Genomic DNA, 18,320 nt, shown 5'->3' on the forward strand with positions numbered 1-18,320 from the left:
GCATGGTGTCTGCCGGCACAGGGACAGGATGGGAGAAGTGTAGCAGGGTCTTGCCACCCAGCAGTAATTCCACTTTTCCATTGCAGCTTTGTGCTCCCCGAGACTCCAGAGTTTGGTGTTCTTCACAGTATTATTTCACAAGCCATATCTCTATCGCTAGTGAGTGCCTTTCTGCTCATATCTCTGGGCAAGAAGATTGCCAGATACCATAACTACAGAGTCAATTCCAACCAGGTGAGGGGGCCTTACGTGGTCTTGTTCTCCAGCATGACTGTTCTCTGATGTGGGCCTTGCACCAACCTCAAGGTTCTGTTCCTCTTTAACCAGTTATTTGGACCATAATTTGGACTATAATCACATAAGGTTACTGAGAGGTGGAGAATGTGTGACTTTGAACCTTCTTGAATTCGTACAAGTATTGTTCCCCTACAGTGGATACGGTACAGAGAGGCAAAGGAGTGAACCAGGTGGGGTGGTGCATGTTTGTTATCCCAGCGCTCAGGAAGCAGAAGCAGGATCAGGAGTTCAAGGCCAGCCTTAGCTATGTGGCCAGTGAAGCCAGCCTAGGCTACATGAGACCCTGTCTTAAAACAGTGATGAGGGAGCAGAGTTCCTCTTCCTCTTCCCTCTGGCCTTAGAAGCCGGGCACGGGTGCCATGGGATGGCGTACACACCAGACTGCTTGTACCTGTCATTAAAAAATATCCAACTACTCTGAGAGTGGTCCTTTCCCTAGAGCTCAGGAGGGACACAGAAGCAAGCAGTGCCCTAGCCAGTCACTTAGATTAGTGTAGAATGGGGAGAAGGCTCGCACTGAGCTCCCGGAGTCGTGAGAAAGAGGCAAGAATCAGTCATTACTGCTTTGTCTTTCAGAAGACATTTCCCTTATGGTCAGAAGGGAGGGCGGGCAGAGACACAACTTGATCTAGAAGATCAGATTGGCCTCCCTGTGTGCTCCCCAAGGCTACAGCCAAGTGTTGTTAGGAGGGTGTAAGGACCCCAACATGACCTCACAAAATAGTGAACCTTTAGCTCAAAATCAGATTCCTCAGCAAAAAGTGGACTCAAAAGCTCTGCTGATTCTCCACAGGATTTAATAGCCATCGGCCTTTGCAACGTGGTCAGCTCCTTTTTCAGATCTTATGTGTTTACGGGTGCTTTGGCCAGGACTATTATCCAAGACAAATCTGGAGGAAGACAGCAGGTGTGTTGAGAAGGAAGCCTACGCTTGGTGTGTCCACATAAGGAAAGAGATGCCATCTGTCCACATGCCTGTCCACAGAAGGGCTTCATCTGGGCTGATCTCAAGGGGAATCTCCAGGAAGAGTTTGGATTCCATGTTCGCCTTAATTTTTGCTCAGATTTTGTCAGTAAAGGTTACGGGATGGAGGCACAGCCTGTAATCCCAACACCCACTCACCTCCATCCCCAGGGCAGTGCTAGGGAAGTGGCGCATTGGTCAGGAGCACTTGCTGCTCTCACAGAGGGCCTGGGCTTCATTCCGAGCCATATCAGGTGGCTCACAACTGTCTGTAACTCCAGTGCCCTCTCTGTGCTCCTCAGGCACCAGGCATGACATGGTGCACATACATGCATGCGGGGAGGTAGTCATCCACATAAAATAACAACAGCCCTTAAAAAGATGAAAGGCACCAGCTATGACAGTGCACGCCTTTCATCCCAGCACTGGGGAGGCAGAGGCAGGCGGGTCTCTGTGGGTTCAAGGCCAGCGTGGTCTACACCCTGAGTTCTAGCACAGCCAGGGCTACATCATGAGATCCTGTCTCAGATACAAAACAAAGAAAAGATGAAACACCCCTAAAGACAGGAAGGTGTCAAAGCTCCCAGCAACATGGGAGTAGATGGGACATTCATTTATACAGGAAGTTGAATGGGTGGAACTTGGGGCTGTCAGTGAGGTTCTTGAGGTTGGAGTTTTACGTTGTGTGAGGAGGTAGCTAAAGTTTTGAACGCTAAGATAAACAAGCCATATCTAGGGAGATTCATAGCTCCAAGCTGTGACAGTAAGGACTCTAGGGAAAACTGAAACTTCCCAGACAGCATTCATAAGACACGTTTGAAGTACCTACTATGTGTCAAATATGTCAGTAAGATCCTAAAAGGTATGCTGAAGACCCAGCTCTTCTTAAGAAAAAAAAAGGGGGGGGGCATGCTTCCCAGAAAACAGAAGGCCTCAGTTGCAGACAGGGACCAATGCATTCCTGACAGTTTCTCTTGAACCAGCTCTGTCTCCTCAGTTTGCATCTCTGGTAGGTGCAGGTGTGATGCTGCTCCTGATGGTGAAGATAGGAAACTTCTTCCACAATCTGCCCAATGTAAGTCAGGAGACAAGGAGTCTGGGGGCGGGAGGGACCGCTAGGTGCCTAAGGGCACTAGCTGCTGTCCACGGGAGAGCCCAGCACCCATATGACAGCTCACAACTTTCTATAACTCCAGTTCCAGGGGGTCATGCATATGGTGCACATACATACATGCAAACACTCATCCACATAAAGATCAATAGAGTTGCAGAGAATTGCCTTTGTGTGGTTCCCAGGGGAGGCTCCAGCCTTTTTTCTTAAATAATGACGTCTTGGAAGCAGGGGATGACTCAGTGGGAAAGGGTGCTTGCTATATAAGCATGGGGCCTGAGTTTGAATATCCAGCACCATGTAAAAGCCAGTGTAGCTGCATGCACCTGCAACCCAGTGCTGGAGGGCGGCGGGTGGAGGCAGGACACTCGAGGGCGTCCTCTGTCCTCTGTGTGCACGCACAGGTACAACCACCCTTCAACACTCATGAACCAAGCCACAGACACAGCACACAGCCGTGTCTCCATCACAAGGCTGGACATTAAACACGACTCTACATACCACGGGTATGTTCATGTAGAACAGGCTCATGTCACGTTCGTGGAGAGTGGTCAAGAAACACAATTACAATTGTTGTCATCAAGCTCTAAGTTCAGTTTTAGGTGTGGAATTCATTGAGGAATGGCAAGAGCAGTTCCAATTGTGGGAACCCAATTGAGACTCAAAACGCTCAATGTGTGTCCGTGCCATTTGTTTGGGCCTCGTGCATCTGAACTTTGTCCCTCCATTGCTGCCCCCAGCCTCTTAATTATCCACGGCATTAGAAGAGCAGGCCTGCGGGTTGGCATTGACTTTGTGTTCAGCTGGATGTGTCTCTGCTTGAATGTATCTCTTCTTTGTCTGAGACATGACCTGACCCTTAGCCATATTGTGTGTGCTTATTACAGCTGTAACCAAACGATTCTAAGCAATAACATAGGTTCATGCCCCAAATATACAGAACATACCAGAATGCTAGCAGGGGCTGCCTCTTTGATGATGGAAATTATACAGACTAGGCATGGTGACTAGTCATGCTGACAATTCTAGCACCCAGTGTGGAGAGGGAGGAACACTGCAAGCCAGCCTCATCTAAGTAGTGAGTTCCAGGGTAGCCAGGGCTGCATAGAAAGACCTTGTATCAAAAAAAGAAAAAAAAAGTTTCTAAAAAATAGAATTATGTAGGACTGTAATTAATTTTTAATGAAATGAAAATTTTACCTTAGTATTCAGAAAGGACACAGCTTTGCTGTACATGGCTTTATGATGGGCTTTGTCTCCTGTAGATATTCCTTGCCACGGGTCAAAAGAAAAACAGTTCAGCCAGGTGGCCCCAGCACCTGGCAGGCAGAGGCAGGTGGATATCTGACTGTGAAACCAGCCTCCTCTACACAGGGAGCCCAGAACAGCCAGGGCCACACAGGGAAACCTTGTCTCAAAAAACAAAACAAAACAAACAAACAAAAAAAAAAAACAAGACAGACAGACAGATAGGACTGGTGGGAAGAAGCCATAACTAACTTTGTGCTGTTCCCTCTTCTGCTGACCTGCTGTGTCTGTGTCATCCTCACTGTGCTTTCTCAGAAGGCAGCCAGTGTCCTGGCTGAATCAGTCAGTGCTGACCTTGGCTTGGCCTTGCCTGTTTGACCTAACACATTGGAAGAATAGAGGAAAATGGAAAGGGTTTTTATTTGAACCGTGAGTCAGAGCTTGGGTGTGCTGTTCATATTAAAAAGCCCATGTAACATTTCTAGAGGCAAGGCTAGCTTTTGTGGTTCCTTTGTGAGAACGAGACGGTTTCTCTTTCCCCCACAGGCCGTGCTGGCAGGAATCATCCTGAGCAATGTGGTGCCCTACCTTGAGACCATTTACCACTTACCCGGTCTGTGGAGGCAGGACCAGTATGACTGTGTGAGTACAGTCGCCTGGGGGGTATGGGGGAGGAATGGAGGCATAGATGGAGTCGGGGGCTGCAGGGGACACAGAAGCAGCCAGAGCTGAGCTGCAGAGCACTGGCTGCAGAGCAGCATCCCTGAGCACCTCAGAAGAGCCAGGCAAGGGTTTGGTCAGGAGCCGCTTGCCGCCTAAGACCCCAGAGCGCACATCAAAAGCTGGTGTTGTGGCACAAACTTAGAATTCCAGGGCCAGAAAAGCAGAAGAAGGGGATTCTTGTGGCTTGCTGGCCACCAGCTTAGCCTAAGGGGAGCTCCAGGCTAATGTGAATCCTGGCCTCAAAAAGTGTACGGTTCCTTTGGCCTCCACATGCAGGCACGTCCACTCATCTATGCACACAAATGTAGCCGCCACACCAGCATGAGTGCACACATACTAAAACAGATAAAACTTAAGAACAGAGCCAAGATTAACAATAACCATTACAAACATTTAACTATCATGCAGTGAGCTCTGTACCAACCCATCCTACCATCCAACAAGGCAGATAACGTTGTCTCCATTTTGTACATGGGGATACTGATATTATGAGAAAGAGATTAAGGGAGAGGTGATCAGAAATCCACAGAGAACATGTAGGCAGCATCTAGGGCCAAGTTGTCTGAGATGGGCCTGGCACGTCTCCATTTTGCTCATTTTCACAGTCTCCTTCCCATTCTAACCCTTTCCCACAAGGTCATTTGGATGGTGACATTCTTCTCTGCGATTTTCCTGGGACTAGACCTTGGACTACTTATTTCACTCGTCTTTGCTTTCTTCGTCATCACTGCTCGTTCGCACAGGTACTCAACCTCTGATAGGTAGAGGACAGCCATGGCAAGGCAAGGGCACGGGGTCCTAAGACAAGTACATTTCCCTCCAGAACGAAGCTCCTCGTCTTGGGTCAAATCCCCAACACCAACATCTATAGGAGCATCAACGAATACCGGGAGGTAAGAAGCCAGCAAGGGGTGGGGAGACGGCTCAGGGGAGAAAGCCAGAGCCATGCGTGTGCGAGGAGTTCAGTCCCTCAGAACCCACCGGAATCTCAGTACTTGGGAGGCAGAGAGAGGACGTCCCAGATGTCAGATCATAGGGCTCTGGATTGCAGTGGACAGCAGTTGAAGACGACGCTTGACTTAACCTCCAGCCTCCGTGTATGCACCTCAGACACACCTCTGTGCCCACATCCATGCAAACACACACAATACACACAGGCATAGGAGGAGGGGGCTGCAGAGAAGCAGCCAGCTCAGCCCCAGTCCCTCATCAAGGCATTGTAGCCATCTACACAGGGCGCGAGGGACGCAAGGCTCCAAGGGACAGGTGGTGAGTGTCCTTACGCTCCTGCAGCCAGCAGCGGGCCTTCTACCCTCTCACTGTGACTTCAGGGAAAAGAAGGTAGATAAGAAGAAATGGAAGAATACAGCAGAGCAGAGCTGGGGCACCAGGTGCGCTGCTTGTTCACCTTTAACCTCAGTACTCTGGAGGCAGAGACAAGCAGGTATCTGTGGATCTCTGAGTTCAAGGCCAGCCTGGTCCTGAACTCATGTATATCCAACTCTAATTCCAAGCTAGCAAGAGCTGCATAGTGAGACCCTGGAGACAGAGACAGAAAGGGAGTGAGACAGAGAGAGACACAGAGAGAAAATGCTGGGAATGAGATGGGAATAGAATTTTTTAGCTCTTAACACAGAGGCCAGAAGTTCTTGAAGAACATTAAACCTGTGCGTTTCTGCTTGTGGTTGCGGCCCCGCACGCCTTTAATCTCAGCGCGTGGGAGGCGAAGGAGGGTGGAACTCTGTGAGTTTGAGGTCAGCCTGGCCTACAGAGAGAGTTCCAGGCCAGGGCCCTGTCTTGGAAAAAAAGAAAAAAACAAACAAACAAAAAAAAAATTGCTGTGTGGTTCTTCCTCCCGGAAAGAGCAGAGGCCTGTGCTCAGCCTTACCATGTCCTGCAGGTGGTGTTCATCCCTGGGGTGAAGATCTTGCAGTGTTGCAACTCCATCACCTTTGTCAATGTGTATGACCTAAAGCACAAGCTGTTAAAAGAGGTGAGGGCCCGCCGCCACCAGGCACCCCTCCTGCCTCTGGGTCTCCCTTTCCACCATCTGTCCTCTGTGTGAAACCCTTCTTCTGTCTCCCAGGTCAATATGGTAAAGACGCCTCTTAAAGAAGAAGAAATTTTCACTCTGTTTCATGAAAGTGAAACCAATGTATCGGAACACAAAATATGTAGGTGTTTCTGCGACTGTGAAGAGCTGGTGCCGGAGAGCAGGGTGAGCCGCACCTCTCCCGTCCCGAGTCTTCTTCCCTCTTCCTTTTTCTGTCTGTTTTTATTTGTTTGTGTGTTTGTTTGTTCCCAAGACTCACTGTGTAGACCAGATCTCGAAGATCTGCCTGCCCCTGCCTTTTAAATGCTGGGATTAAAGTGTGCACCACCACTTTCTGGCTTCCTGCCCTTTTCTTTGAAAGTGAACTAGCCATCCCCTTTAAGGAGAAGCAGTCCATCTGAACACATGCGCAAACACATACAGCGCTAAATAGACTCTAGATATGGAAAGAGAGCTGTATGAGTTGGGATGATGGGGGAATAGAGGAGGGGTTGGAGAGATAAGGTAGCCATGGATTTGATAGTATATAAATGCACAAACACATTTTTGTGCTGTATGTGTATGCGTATATATATATATATATTTTTTTGGGGGGGGGTGGGAGGTAGGGTCTCACTGTGTAGCTCTAGCTGGCCTGGAACGCAATATGTGAGCCAAGCCAGCCTTGAGTTCACAGAGATCCACCTGCTTCCTCCTCTCGAGGGCTAGAATTGAAGCCACACACCCCGTGCCTTTCCGACCTTGAAGGCTTGACTCTACCAACTTATTGTTTGAGACAGGGTGTTGCTTTGTAGTTCAGGCTGGCCTCAAGCTCAGAGTAATCATCCTGTTTCATATCCCAAATCCTAGAATTACCATACCATGCTGAATGGCTTTAAGGTTTATCAGTCCAGAGCTAAGCTTGTTCTGCTTGCCTGTTCAACCCCCAAATTATATGAGTGTTTTGAAGCAATTCATGGGGTTTCAATCAAATTAGGGAGGCAACTCTTCATTAATGTGACATAAATATAATTTATATTTTCAATCATAAACATTTTTGACATTTGTATAATCCAAACATGTTATAATTTAAATCTTTTTGTTTCTAGATGGTAAATAATAGTACAATTGGAAATTTTTTATTTTTTAATTTATGTATATACACATCTGTGTGTATATATGTTTGTATGTGTTTATATATGTATGTACATATATGTGTATATATGCATGTGTGTATTTGGTGTGTGTGTGTGTGTGTGTGTGTGTGTGTGTGTGTGTGTATGCAGATACTGACACAGATCAGAAGAGCATCGGATCCCTGGAGCTGGAGTTACAGATGATTGTGAGCCTCCTGAAATGAATGCTGAGAACTGAATTCTGGTCTTCTGCCAGAGCAGCAGGTGCTCTTAACTGCTGAGCCGTCTCTCCAGTCCAACCTGAAATTTATTAGGAATAGTGACCTACAGTACAGTACGAGTATGCCGTCTTCTGAACCGTATGTCTGGCTTCTAACAGCTCATAAGACTTTGGACAGAGAGAGCAGCATGAACTCAGAAAGCCAGAGGCATGGCAAATGGGTATGTGCTGCTGAGAGTCACTCAGGTTGCCATTGGCTTGGAAGATAGAGGGTTCTCCTTCTCCATACCCTAGACCTGGCAAGGACCTTGAGGCAGAGCTAAGTGTGAGGCTTTCAGGAGCACAGGACTGGTGTTCTCAGCCAGGCAGGACACAGTAGAGGGTGAGGAAGAAGGGCCAGGGAGGCGATCGTGAATCAGTCATCATGCTCCATATGCCCAGGCCACACTAGCCTTGCACGATGTGGGCACTCCGAGCCTGTGGTTCCGTCCATATGCTACACCAGCCGCTCGTAGGAGATGGAAGGCAGTCAGAGATAAAGACAGGCTTCTCAAGAACCAGCCACTCCGTTCCTAAGGCTGGAGGGAAGACAGTTGCATGCATGCGAGAAAGTGCAGAGGAAAGCCTGATAGAGAGCAAGTTAGAGGTCTGAGGAAATGGCTTGGTTGTTAACAGCACGTACTGCTCTTCCCGAGGACCCAGGTTCAGTTTCCAGCACCCATATAAGTTGGCTCAACTGCCTATAACTGCAGTTTTAGAGGATCTGTCACCCTATTTTGCCTTCTGTAAAAATGTGATGTATGTGGCTTGATTATATATACTGAACAGTGCACACTCGTACATACATACAAATATACATACATACATACATACATATTAAAAAAAAGAAAGTACTTTATGGGAAGTTGTAATAAATGTCAGAGATTCATTGGGACCCAAGAACAATGGAAATGAATTAACTAAAGGTGATTTCAAGTCTGGACACAAACAGTTGGGAAGAAGATACTGTGGACTAGTGAGGGTGAGAACCTATGATATGGCTTTGATTGTGAGCTTGAAGTGATAGTGGGACAACCACGTTTAAAAATGTGTGATAAGCCGGGCATTGTGGCACATGTCTTTGATCTGAGCACTTAGGAGGCAGAGGCAGGTGGATCTCTGAGTTCACGGCCAGCCTGGTCTACAGAGCAAATTCCAGGACAGCCAGGACTACACAAAGAAACCCTACCTCAAAAACCCAAACAAATAAGTAGATAAATAAATAAATAAAGATGTGTGATGGGGTAAAGCTTTGGAGAAGAGATGGGAGCTAGAAGGCCAGAGTGTGTTTGCAAGGCCTTCAGCCCTGACTGAGTCTCATCAAGTCCCACTTTCCTCTGTTGCCTCAGATTGTCTACACAGAGCGATATGAAAACAAACAGGAGCGGGGCTATTCCTCCACTAACGTGATCCACTGCTCCTACCTGGGCAATGCAGAGTCGAGCCCGAGCACCTCTGAAGACCCTGTCCCCTACACAGTGTCTTCCACATCACAGAGAAATCTGGGGCAGAACTACGATGACATGGAGAAAACCTGGGTGTCCAACAACCCCTCAAGAAACAATTCACTACCGCCGCCTGAAACCACGGAAAGCTTAGCACAGAGCAAATCCGTCATCCTGCCTTACTCAGATACGGCTCTGCAGATGAATAGCCACACCGTCATTCTGGACTTTTCCATGGTGCACTATGTGGATACTCGGGCTTCGGTTGTGCTGAGGCAGGTAAGTACCGAGGAGGCAGGGCAGGCTCGGTTCCCACCCTATGACCCACACCTTCACCCCCACCCCAGTCTAATTCTGTGAGTCAGGGAGTTGCCCTTACTAGAGATGAGGACAGTGAGGGTGGTTTAAAGTCAAAGAAAACATGGAAGAAGTGGCCAGTGGCGGTGGCACACGCCTCTAATCCTAGCACTTAGGAGGCACAGGCAGGCAGATCTCTGAGTTTGAGGCCGGCCTAGTCTACAGAGTGACTTCAGGACAGCCAAGGCTACACAGACAAACCCTGTCTTGGTAAACCAAAAACCAAAAACAAAACAAAACAAAAAACCAGAAAGGAAATAAGCCAACTCTGGCTTGTTGAATTACAGCAGTTCCCTAGGCCTGAATCATTCATCATTTCTCAAGAAACTGGGGGGGGAGGGGCTCTTGATATCAGTGAGGACAATATCTGTGTCCTACCCACTGTGGAACTCCAGGACAGCTACGGACCTTTTCAGTAATGACGCTCTACAGAAAAAGAAATGTTCATTAAGATTTTGCTGACTAGTCAGCTGCTCCGGTCCAGGCACGGGTTTCCAGTGCTCCACCTGGAAGAGTAACAGGAAATGACACCTCAAGGCTGGCCCGGCCTGTGGGACACCAGCAGGGCCTCCGCACCTCCCACTCTCTTCTTTGCTGCTAGTACTCCTGGGGTCTCTGACAAGTCTGCTCCCTCCACCAGCAGACAGCAGAGCTATGTGGTCACAGAGCCGGCTTTGCTGTGCCCTTCCCTTTCAGCCACTTCTCTGTCCACCCCTGTTCCCAGCGGCCCCAGGTTAAGCATGTACGATGCTCTCTCCCAGCTCTCGTGGACCTGCCCTGCTCTCTGGATGGGCACAACCTCCTCTGACTTGGATTCTGTTTTCTGAAGCCTTCATACTCTTGAATGAGTAGGCTCCTCTTTGAGCTGAGGCTGTAGAAGCTTTTCTGAGTAGGAAAAGCTCTTACTGCCTGTGCAGAGAGGTGGGCTCTCTATGTATGGCTTTGCCATTTGCTGTCCATCGGACCCTTGTTTCTAAGATGCACAGCCTAGAAAAGTTACCAGTATGAGAGGCCGTAAGACTGCCCAGCATACATGCACCTCCGGTTCCATCCCCAGCACCGCCGAGGTACATCTAGAATCTCAGTGCTTGGAGGTGGCTCAGGGTAGCCACACAGTGAGTTATAGGCTAGCCTGATCTGTTTTATTTATTTAATTAAGTTTATTGGGCTGGAGAGATGGCTCAGGGGTTAAAGAGCACTGATTGCTTTTCCAGCACCCACATGGTACCCCACAACTTTCTGTAACTCCAAGAGCTGACACCCTCACACAGACATACATGCATGCTAAACACCAATGCACATAAAATAAAAATAAATTTAAAATATTTATCTATTTTTGTCTTCCAAGAGTAGCCCTGGCCATCTTGGAACATGCTCTGTAGACTAGGCTTGCCTGGAACTCAGAGATCCCCCTGCTTCTGAATTCTAAATGCTGCCTGTCTCTGTCTTCCAAGTACCGGGGTGAATGTGTGCTCCACCATGCCCTGCCCTCATCCCCGGTTTAGATTCAAATGTATTTGATGCTTCTCCTTTCAGATCTTGGCATCTCAAGCCACTGAGCTGGGCTGGGTTGCCTTCTTCCAGTCTTGTACTGTAGTTGTTGCTTTACAGTTATTCAGCCCACATTACTGAACGCTACATGCAGGGCCAAGCTGAGTACACACACTCACGCCTTTGCCTTCAGTTCTCCCAGCAGCCCCAAGAACAGCCCCCATGTTGAAGAGTCCAAGACTTGCTAACAGAACTTCTGGCATCTGGCTTTTCCTGCCTCTTCCTACCTGCTCCGTAGGACAGTGCTCAGCACCCCTCTCTTGCCCCCCCATTCTTACAGAGGCACCTTGTATTGTGGTATCTATACCTGGCCTACACAGATGGCTTTCTGATCCAGAGACAAGCCAGGATCCTTTGCCTTACAGCTCCTTATTGGAGAAGAGTATTGTGTTCCACTTACCGTAGGATAAAAAGCATGGGGCTGAAGAGTCAGCTCAGCAGTTATGAGCCCTGGCTGCCTCTCCAGAGGACCCAGGTTCAGTTCCCGGCACCCGCATGGCAGCTCACCACTGTCGGTACCTCCAGTTCCAGGAGAAGTAATGCTCTCTGGCCTCTACGGGCGCCAGGCACACAGTGTGGACACACAGACTCACACATGCACATTAATAAAAACACGTCTTTTTCAAAGGGGGGTCTAGCTCTTTGTCACACCTCTCCAGAATGTTCCCAGGGGCATCACTGCTCGCCTCCCCGAAGGCTTCCTTGTGGACACGGCCTTTTCCTGGGAACAGTCTCCCTGCTTGGGATTCTAAACAGTCTTGCCCATCACTCCCCACCCACCATGGGAGGCTCTGGTTGGTTTTTGCATCCCCAGCCCTGGCACTCAGAAGCCCACTCACCCATTGCTTCTAGGCCTGGCAGGGAAAGGTACAGATTGGCTAGCAAGTGAGTGGCTATTGAGGACTTAGACTGCAGCCGGTGGGGGCGCTGGGGGCATGCACACTCTCTGACGGCACACCCTGCCCCTCTCTCTCTCCCTGCAGATGTGCAATGCTTTCTACAATGCCAACATTTTGGTGCTCATCTCAGGGTGTCACAGTGAGTTACCCTTCGCCCTGTGAGGGCTTGTGTGTCTTGTACCCCATGGGTTCTGCTTCCAGGCACTGACACCAGTGTGTTTGGGTTTGGTTTGTAGCCTCTGTGGTCAAGTCATTCGAGAAGAATAATTTCTTTGACGAAGGCATCACAAAGTCCCAGCTCTTCCTCAGCCTCCATGACGCTGTGCTGTTTGCCCTGTCAAGGAAGCCGCCCGAGCCCTCGGAGTTAAGCGCAGATGCAACTGAGACAGTGATGCAGGAAACCTACTCAGAATCAGACAAGGTTGGGTGAGGCGGGGCCCCAGGGCTGGGGGAGAAGTAGGGAGACAGGGGATTCCGGCACCTGTGCCGGAACGGGAGGCGCTGAGCATGCTCTGGGGCCAACCGTTCGGTGGCAAAGACCTGAGCTGTCGAGGGCCCCCACTGCCACACCTCTGGGAGTCCCATCCAGGACCCAGCCCCAGCCCAGCAGAGGCCTCAGGAGTCCCTGCACAGCATCGCCAGGGATAGTGTCACACCATGTGCTAGCTATCTGAACGCCTCCCCTAGACAGACTCTAGCGCCGCCAACCACCGTCTCCGGGGGGAGTCCTAAGTCTGAGGAGCCAGAAGATGCGCCTGCCTCCCAGGACTTGGGTGATTGTTTACATTGTGAGTAATGAAGGACTCATTCATCATGACCAGATGCAAAAGAGGAAGACAAACACATCAGCAGTTTAAACCCTAAGTAAAGACCTGAATAGGCTTCGGGCTTCCCAGATCAGAGTCAGCAAGAAATGAAAACGCAGACAGGCACCTTAGCGCTCTCTAATGGTCAGGAATTAGTTTTCAACTCTTATTTGACCTATGATCTTTTTTAATATGGTTTGCATTTTAATGATAAGAAAAGTGCTACCATGTTATTGTTTCTAAACTATTTGGACACTTAGAGAACACAGGTCTTCTTCGTCTCTCCCTCCTCCTCCTCTCCCCCTCTTTGCCTGGCTTTACTGAGAAGTGTTACAGGTTATGTACCTCTTATTTTTTCAGAACAGTTTTCTCATTTTTTCTTTTTTTCCCCCGAGACAGGGAAGCTGTGTAGCTCTGGATGTCTCCTGGACTCATTTTTTTTTTAATTTTTTATTTAACTTTCATTAATTACACTTTATTCATTTTGTATCCCCCCATAAGCCCCTCCCTTCTCCCTTCCCGACCCCACCCTCCCTCCCCTTTCTCCATGCATGCTCCTCCCAAGACAAATCCAGATACTTTATGCTTCATATGCTGTGTGTGTGTGATTTATTTTTAAAATACTGTTTCTTTTCAGTTGAATGTTGTCATGTTCAGTTATGTGTCTGTATGTGTGGCCCGTGTGTGGGTATGTGCACTTGAGCGCAGTGCCCACAGAGACCGTCTCTGGATCGAATGGGTCAGGAGTTACAGTTGTTAGTTAGCTACCTCATGTGGGTTCTGGGAATTGAACTCACATCCCTCTGGAAGTGTAGGACATGATCCTTACTGCTCTAAACCCTGGATTTTTGTTCTTGTTTATGTGTTTATGTGTGTGTCTGTGTCTAAGTGTTTCTACGTGGCAGGGGCAAGGGGGGGGGAGGGCTTGCAGAGGCCGAGAGGGGACTTAAGATCCCTGGAGCTAGAGTTACAGGGATGGTAAGCTACCTGTGGGTGTGAGAACCAACTCAGGTCAGCCTGGAAGAGGCAGAGCTGTTAACTGCTGAACCATCTGTCCACATTTTAGTTGTTTCTGTTGTGAATTGCTTTTCAAGAGACGTCTTCACTGTCTGGGCATGAGGGTTCCTACTTATAACCCACCCACTTGAAGCTGAGGCGGGAGGAGCACATGACAGTTCAGACTTACAACCCAGCTACTCAAGGAGCTGAGGCAGGAGGAGCACTTAAACTCACAAGTTTGATATCAACCAGGCCAGCATAGCAAGACGCTCCTTGCCAATCTCAAACTAATAACAACAGTAAGAGATTTTACCTGCAGCAGATGTTCTATTGGGCAGGTAGAAGAAAGCACCAGATTTTACAAATTGCTTGACCAACTTTGTGACTTGTTCTACCAGTCATGAGAGGGTTCACTATTAATTCTCTTGGGTTTTCTTCATTTAAAAAAAAAAAATTACAAAGATATCTAGAAGGCTCAGCAGGCAAAGCCACCCACCAAGCCTGTCAGCCAGGGTTCCAGCCCCAGGACCCACACAGTGGAGCGAGAGCTGGCTTCCACACATATGCCCCCCCCAACACACAAGTGCCCCCCACATGTGCACCCCATATACAAGTACACATCCATAAATATGTACATTCAAAAATAAATGTAATGTTTTTGTGTTTTTTTTTTCTTGTTTGGGGCTTTTTATTTTTATTAGTTAATTCACTTTATGTTTTTGAGACAGGGTTTCTCTGTGTAGCCCTGACTGTCCTGGACTCACTTTGTAGACCAGGCTGGCCTCGAACTCGCAGAGGTCCGCCTGCTTCTGCCTCCCGGTATACTGGGGTTATAGGTGTGCACCACTGTGCCCAACTGCATGTGATAGTTTTTTAATTCACAGAAAATAACACTCATCTATTGTTTCCTAGGTTATAATTATTGTTTAAATTTTTTAATTTTTAAAAATGTATTATTACAATATATTCACACTGTATCCTGGCTGTGGCCCCCTCCCTCGTCTCCTCCCAGCCCCACCCTCCTTCCTTCTTCTCCCCCTATGCCCTTTTCCTAGTCCACTGATAGGGGAGCTCTTCCTGCCCTTCTCTCTGACCCTAGCCTATCAGGTCTCATCAGAGCTGGCTGCATGGTCTTCCTCTGTGGCCTGGCAAGGCTGCACCCTCCAGGGGGAGGTGATCAGAGAGCCCACCACTGAGTTCATGCCAGGGACATGTTACACTTCTTACTTTCATATTATGTCCTGTTGCTTAAATCAGTCCTCAGGACCAGGTGAGCAGGGGCGATAGGTCTTGCCTTGTTCCTGGGTTAACGGAGAAACTTCCGGCCTGTCAGCACCAAGGCTGGCAGCTGCTGTGGCTCCCCATGTTCTTTAACAAGCACCATGCTGCTCACCTGATGCTCCTTTCAGGACTTACCTTAAGAGTTGGCCCTGAGGGACTGCAGAGGTGGCTCAGCAGTTAAGAGTACTGTCTGCTCTTCCAGAGGACCCAGGTTCAACTCCCAGCACACACACATGGCAGCTCACAACTGTCTATAACATACATGCAGACAAAACAACAATGCACATAAAATAAAATAAAATTTAAAAAGAGAAAAAAAAGAGTTGGCATTGAAAGTGCCCTTTCTCCAGTCCAACATTTAAGGAGGAGGAGGCTAGAGGAAGAGCCGGTTTTATTACCCACAGGCATCCAGGCAAAGATCCCCATGGAGGGAGGGGGATGGGCCTGCACATCAGAGGATGCTTAGAGCCCAAGTGTCAGTACCACACAGGTGGCCATGAAAATTAGGGGCCTATATCAAATGACCTACAGGGAAAAGAAAAGGGCCCTAAGATCAAGGCCTGGGACATTTAAAGAACCAGCAGAGACAGAGCAAGCAGCAAAAGGCACCACAAAATAACAAGCTGGGAAGGAAGAAGCAAAGCTACTTCAGAAGGGGAAAGGGGTGAGCAGTGCAGACCGTTGTGCTGTGTGAGTTCGTGTCCTGGGGCACCTGCTGTGTGACAGACTCTGGGGACACCCAGACCCAGGCTCTGTCCTACAAGGGAAAGGTGTGTCAGCCTGAGAGGGCAGCTGGGTCGCAGTGGCCATCTATCTTTGATTTCCATCTGTAAGAAGAACACATGTATGTGGGCAAAAGCCAGGTGCAGTGGCACACGCCTATAATTCCAGCCCTCGGGGAGGCAGAGGCAGGTGGGTCTCTGTGAGTTGAGGCTAGAGGTCTACAAGCAAGTCCAGAACAGCCAGGGCTACACAGAGAAACCCTGTCTTGAAAGAATGTATAAATATATGTGGACAAGATGGAAACAAACGAGCCAGGCAGAAGGAACAGCTTAAGAAAAATGAGTAGAGCCAGGTGTGGTGGCCCACTTCTGTAATCCCAGCACTCGAGGAAGCAGAGGAAGGTGGATCTCTGTGAGTTCAAGGCCAGTCTGGTCTACAGAGTGAGTCAAGGACAGCCAAAGCTATACAGAGAAACCCTGTCTCAAAAAAATAAAAATAAAAACAAACAAATAAAAGAAAAAGAAGAAAGAAAGAAAGATAGATGAGTAGTAGTTAGGCAGATCCTGGTACCAGTAAGACTAGAGTCAAGGGAGGCCACCACAGCTAGAACGATGCTAACGAAGGCAATGAGTGAGAGGCTGGGCTGCACACACCACATAACCTACAGGCCCTTAGATGTCAGGATCATTTTGGGAGTTGGCAACTGAGGTAAAAAAGAGAAGCTGACTTATGAAATCCAGTCAAGCTTGAAAAGTCAGAAAGAGCAGAAATTAGGGGTTGACTGAACCCAGTGAACAGTGGAGAGCTAGGAAACCAGGGCAGAGCTGACGTAGATCTAAGAGCTGAAAACCTGTTGTGTTCTGAAATTCCTTGACTCCTTGGAAATGAAATTTGTTGGCAGGTTTTAACCCCTTCGTATGTGATGTATGTTGCAGAACGGCAATCTGAGACATAAGACGGGTAGCAGCGCCATAGAAGGTTCTCAGCATGTGAATCCCAACTACGGCAAGACCCGTAAGCCCCTTCAGGATGACTTGGACTTTGACCTGAATCCCATGCTGACTTCTGGGCAGAGCAGTGGGATGGCTCTCAACCTGGACCTGGACCTGGAGTCAGAGCTAGACCCTGAATCCGAAATAGAGTCTGAGATGCAAACCAAGCCTGAGCTGGAGTCAGAGTTTGAGACAGATGCCCAGACAGAGCTTGATATAGAGGAGGAGACGGAGCCAGAGCCAGAGCCAGATTTAGGGAGAGGGAAGAGGCCCCGGCCTAAGACCAGGACAAGGGCTTCCAGCCCCTGGCGGAACTACTTGAGTGCTTATCGCTTTGGGTCTTCAGGCTCCCAGTCTCGAGCTCCTCCTCAGACTCGTTCAGCAGAGAAGAAACAGCCACGTACTTATCCAAACTCCTAAGGCAAAGAGGACGCGTGGTAGGTGAAGTGGAAATAGATAGCAAATCCTTCCTGCCCGTAGGGCATCACTCCGCATGAGATCTAGACCGGCACCAGCCATCAGTCTGTGACCCACCTCCTGCTGACTTCCTCCTCTGGATTCTGGGGTCACATCAAGGTGCACAGTTGTCTCTGAGCTCTGTCTCCAGGCTTCCCAGCTTTGACCTTCAGCAGATTTCCAGGGAAGGCTCCCCTGCACATACTCCAGGCCTCTGGGAACTGTGTAGATTGTATCTACCTTCCCTTCTCATCTCTGTTTCCCTTTCTCCAAAGAAATGAGGCTGGAATAAAGTATGTGACTCCACTTAACATTGAGAGCTCTCCTGCTTTTCTCTGTACCCCGAAACCCTGAGGAAATGTTGGATGAGAGGGCCTCCAGAAGGCGGCCAGCAAATGGAAACCGGTTAGCACTCGGAGCTGACATGCCAGCTTTTCTCAGTCTCTGGGTGCAGCCAGGCCAGAGGTGCGCCAGGCTTGAGGGCCAGAGTGCGGAGCGCTGCACAGAGGGCACTTTCACCCTCACTCTTCCCTGTCATTCAGTGGCACCGACACAAGTGAATGGTGACATTGCTGGGCTCCATCGACAGCTGCTCTTTCTTACAGGTCTTCCAGGCCAACGTGGAGCCAGCCTTCTGGTGGGCCAGACTTAACTTAAAATGTGACGGATGGGAGAGCCAGTTCAGCGGTTTAGAGCACTGATTGCTTTTGCAGAGGACCTGGGTTTCAGTTCCCAGCACCCACAATGGGTGGCGGCTCACACGTGGGTGTAACTCCAGCCCTCCCCAATGGCACTACATGCATGTGCTGTACATACAGATGAGCAGGCACACATACACATTAAGAAAAAATAGATAAGAATTTATCACCGACAGATACAAGCTCCCCCGTGGGCTAGGAAAAGTCATTCTAGTCTTATTCAAATCCACTTAAAGTTTCCTTGTTTCTCCATTAAAACTGTCTGTTAATAAGTTAAGGCTAGAAAAGGATCACAGGCCTGTGGCCACAGATATACCAAACCTTACATTTTCCTTCCTGTTCC

General features: G+C 48.8%; 1 protein-coding gene across 3 annotated transcripts in view; it reads left to right on the forward strand.

Annotated features, from left to right (window-relative positions):
- Slc26a8 (solute carrier family 26 member 8) overlaps nucleotides 1-17,581 on the forward strand; it is a 51,789-nt gene extending 34,208 nt beyond the window's left edge. For 2 of the 3 annotated variants that reach the window (XM_055607214.1, XM_055607216.1), the window contains 12 exons: nucleotides 87-234; nucleotides 1,091-1,204; nucleotides 2,259-2,336; nucleotides 4,167-4,262; nucleotides 4,980-5,086; nucleotides 5,167-5,236; nucleotides 6,244-6,336; nucleotides 6,430-6,561; nucleotides 9,120-9,494; nucleotides 12,107-12,161; nucleotides 12,259-12,443; nucleotides 16,767-17,581. In XM_055607214.1, coding sequence (XP_055463189.1) covers nucleotides 87-234; nucleotides 1,091-1,204; nucleotides 2,259-2,336; nucleotides 4,167-4,262; nucleotides 4,980-5,086; nucleotides 5,167-5,236; nucleotides 6,244-6,336; nucleotides 6,430-6,561; nucleotides 9,120-9,494; nucleotides 12,107-12,161; nucleotides 12,259-12,443; nucleotides 16,767-17,243 — 1,930 coding nt within the window. In that variant the 3' untranslated portion in view covers nucleotides 17,244-17,581. The remainder of the gene's footprint in view (nucleotides 1-86; nucleotides 235-1,090; nucleotides 1,205-2,258; nucleotides 2,337-4,166; nucleotides 4,263-4,979; nucleotides 5,087-5,166; nucleotides 5,237-6,243; nucleotides 6,337-6,429; nucleotides 6,562-9,119; nucleotides 9,495-12,106; nucleotides 12,162-12,258; nucleotides 12,444-16,766) is intronic. The other variant, XM_055607215.1, reaches the window with a different exon arrangement.
- Nucleotides 17,582-18,320: the final 739 nt, after the last annotated feature.

The sequence above is a fragment of the Psammomys obesus genome, unplaced genomic scaffold, assembly GCF_907164565.1.
Source record: "Psammomys obesus unplaced genomic scaffold, mPsaObe1.curated_primary_1811, whole genome shotgun sequence".
NCBI lineage: Eukaryota > Metazoa > Chordata > Mammalia > Rodentia > Muridae > Psammomys > Psammomys obesus.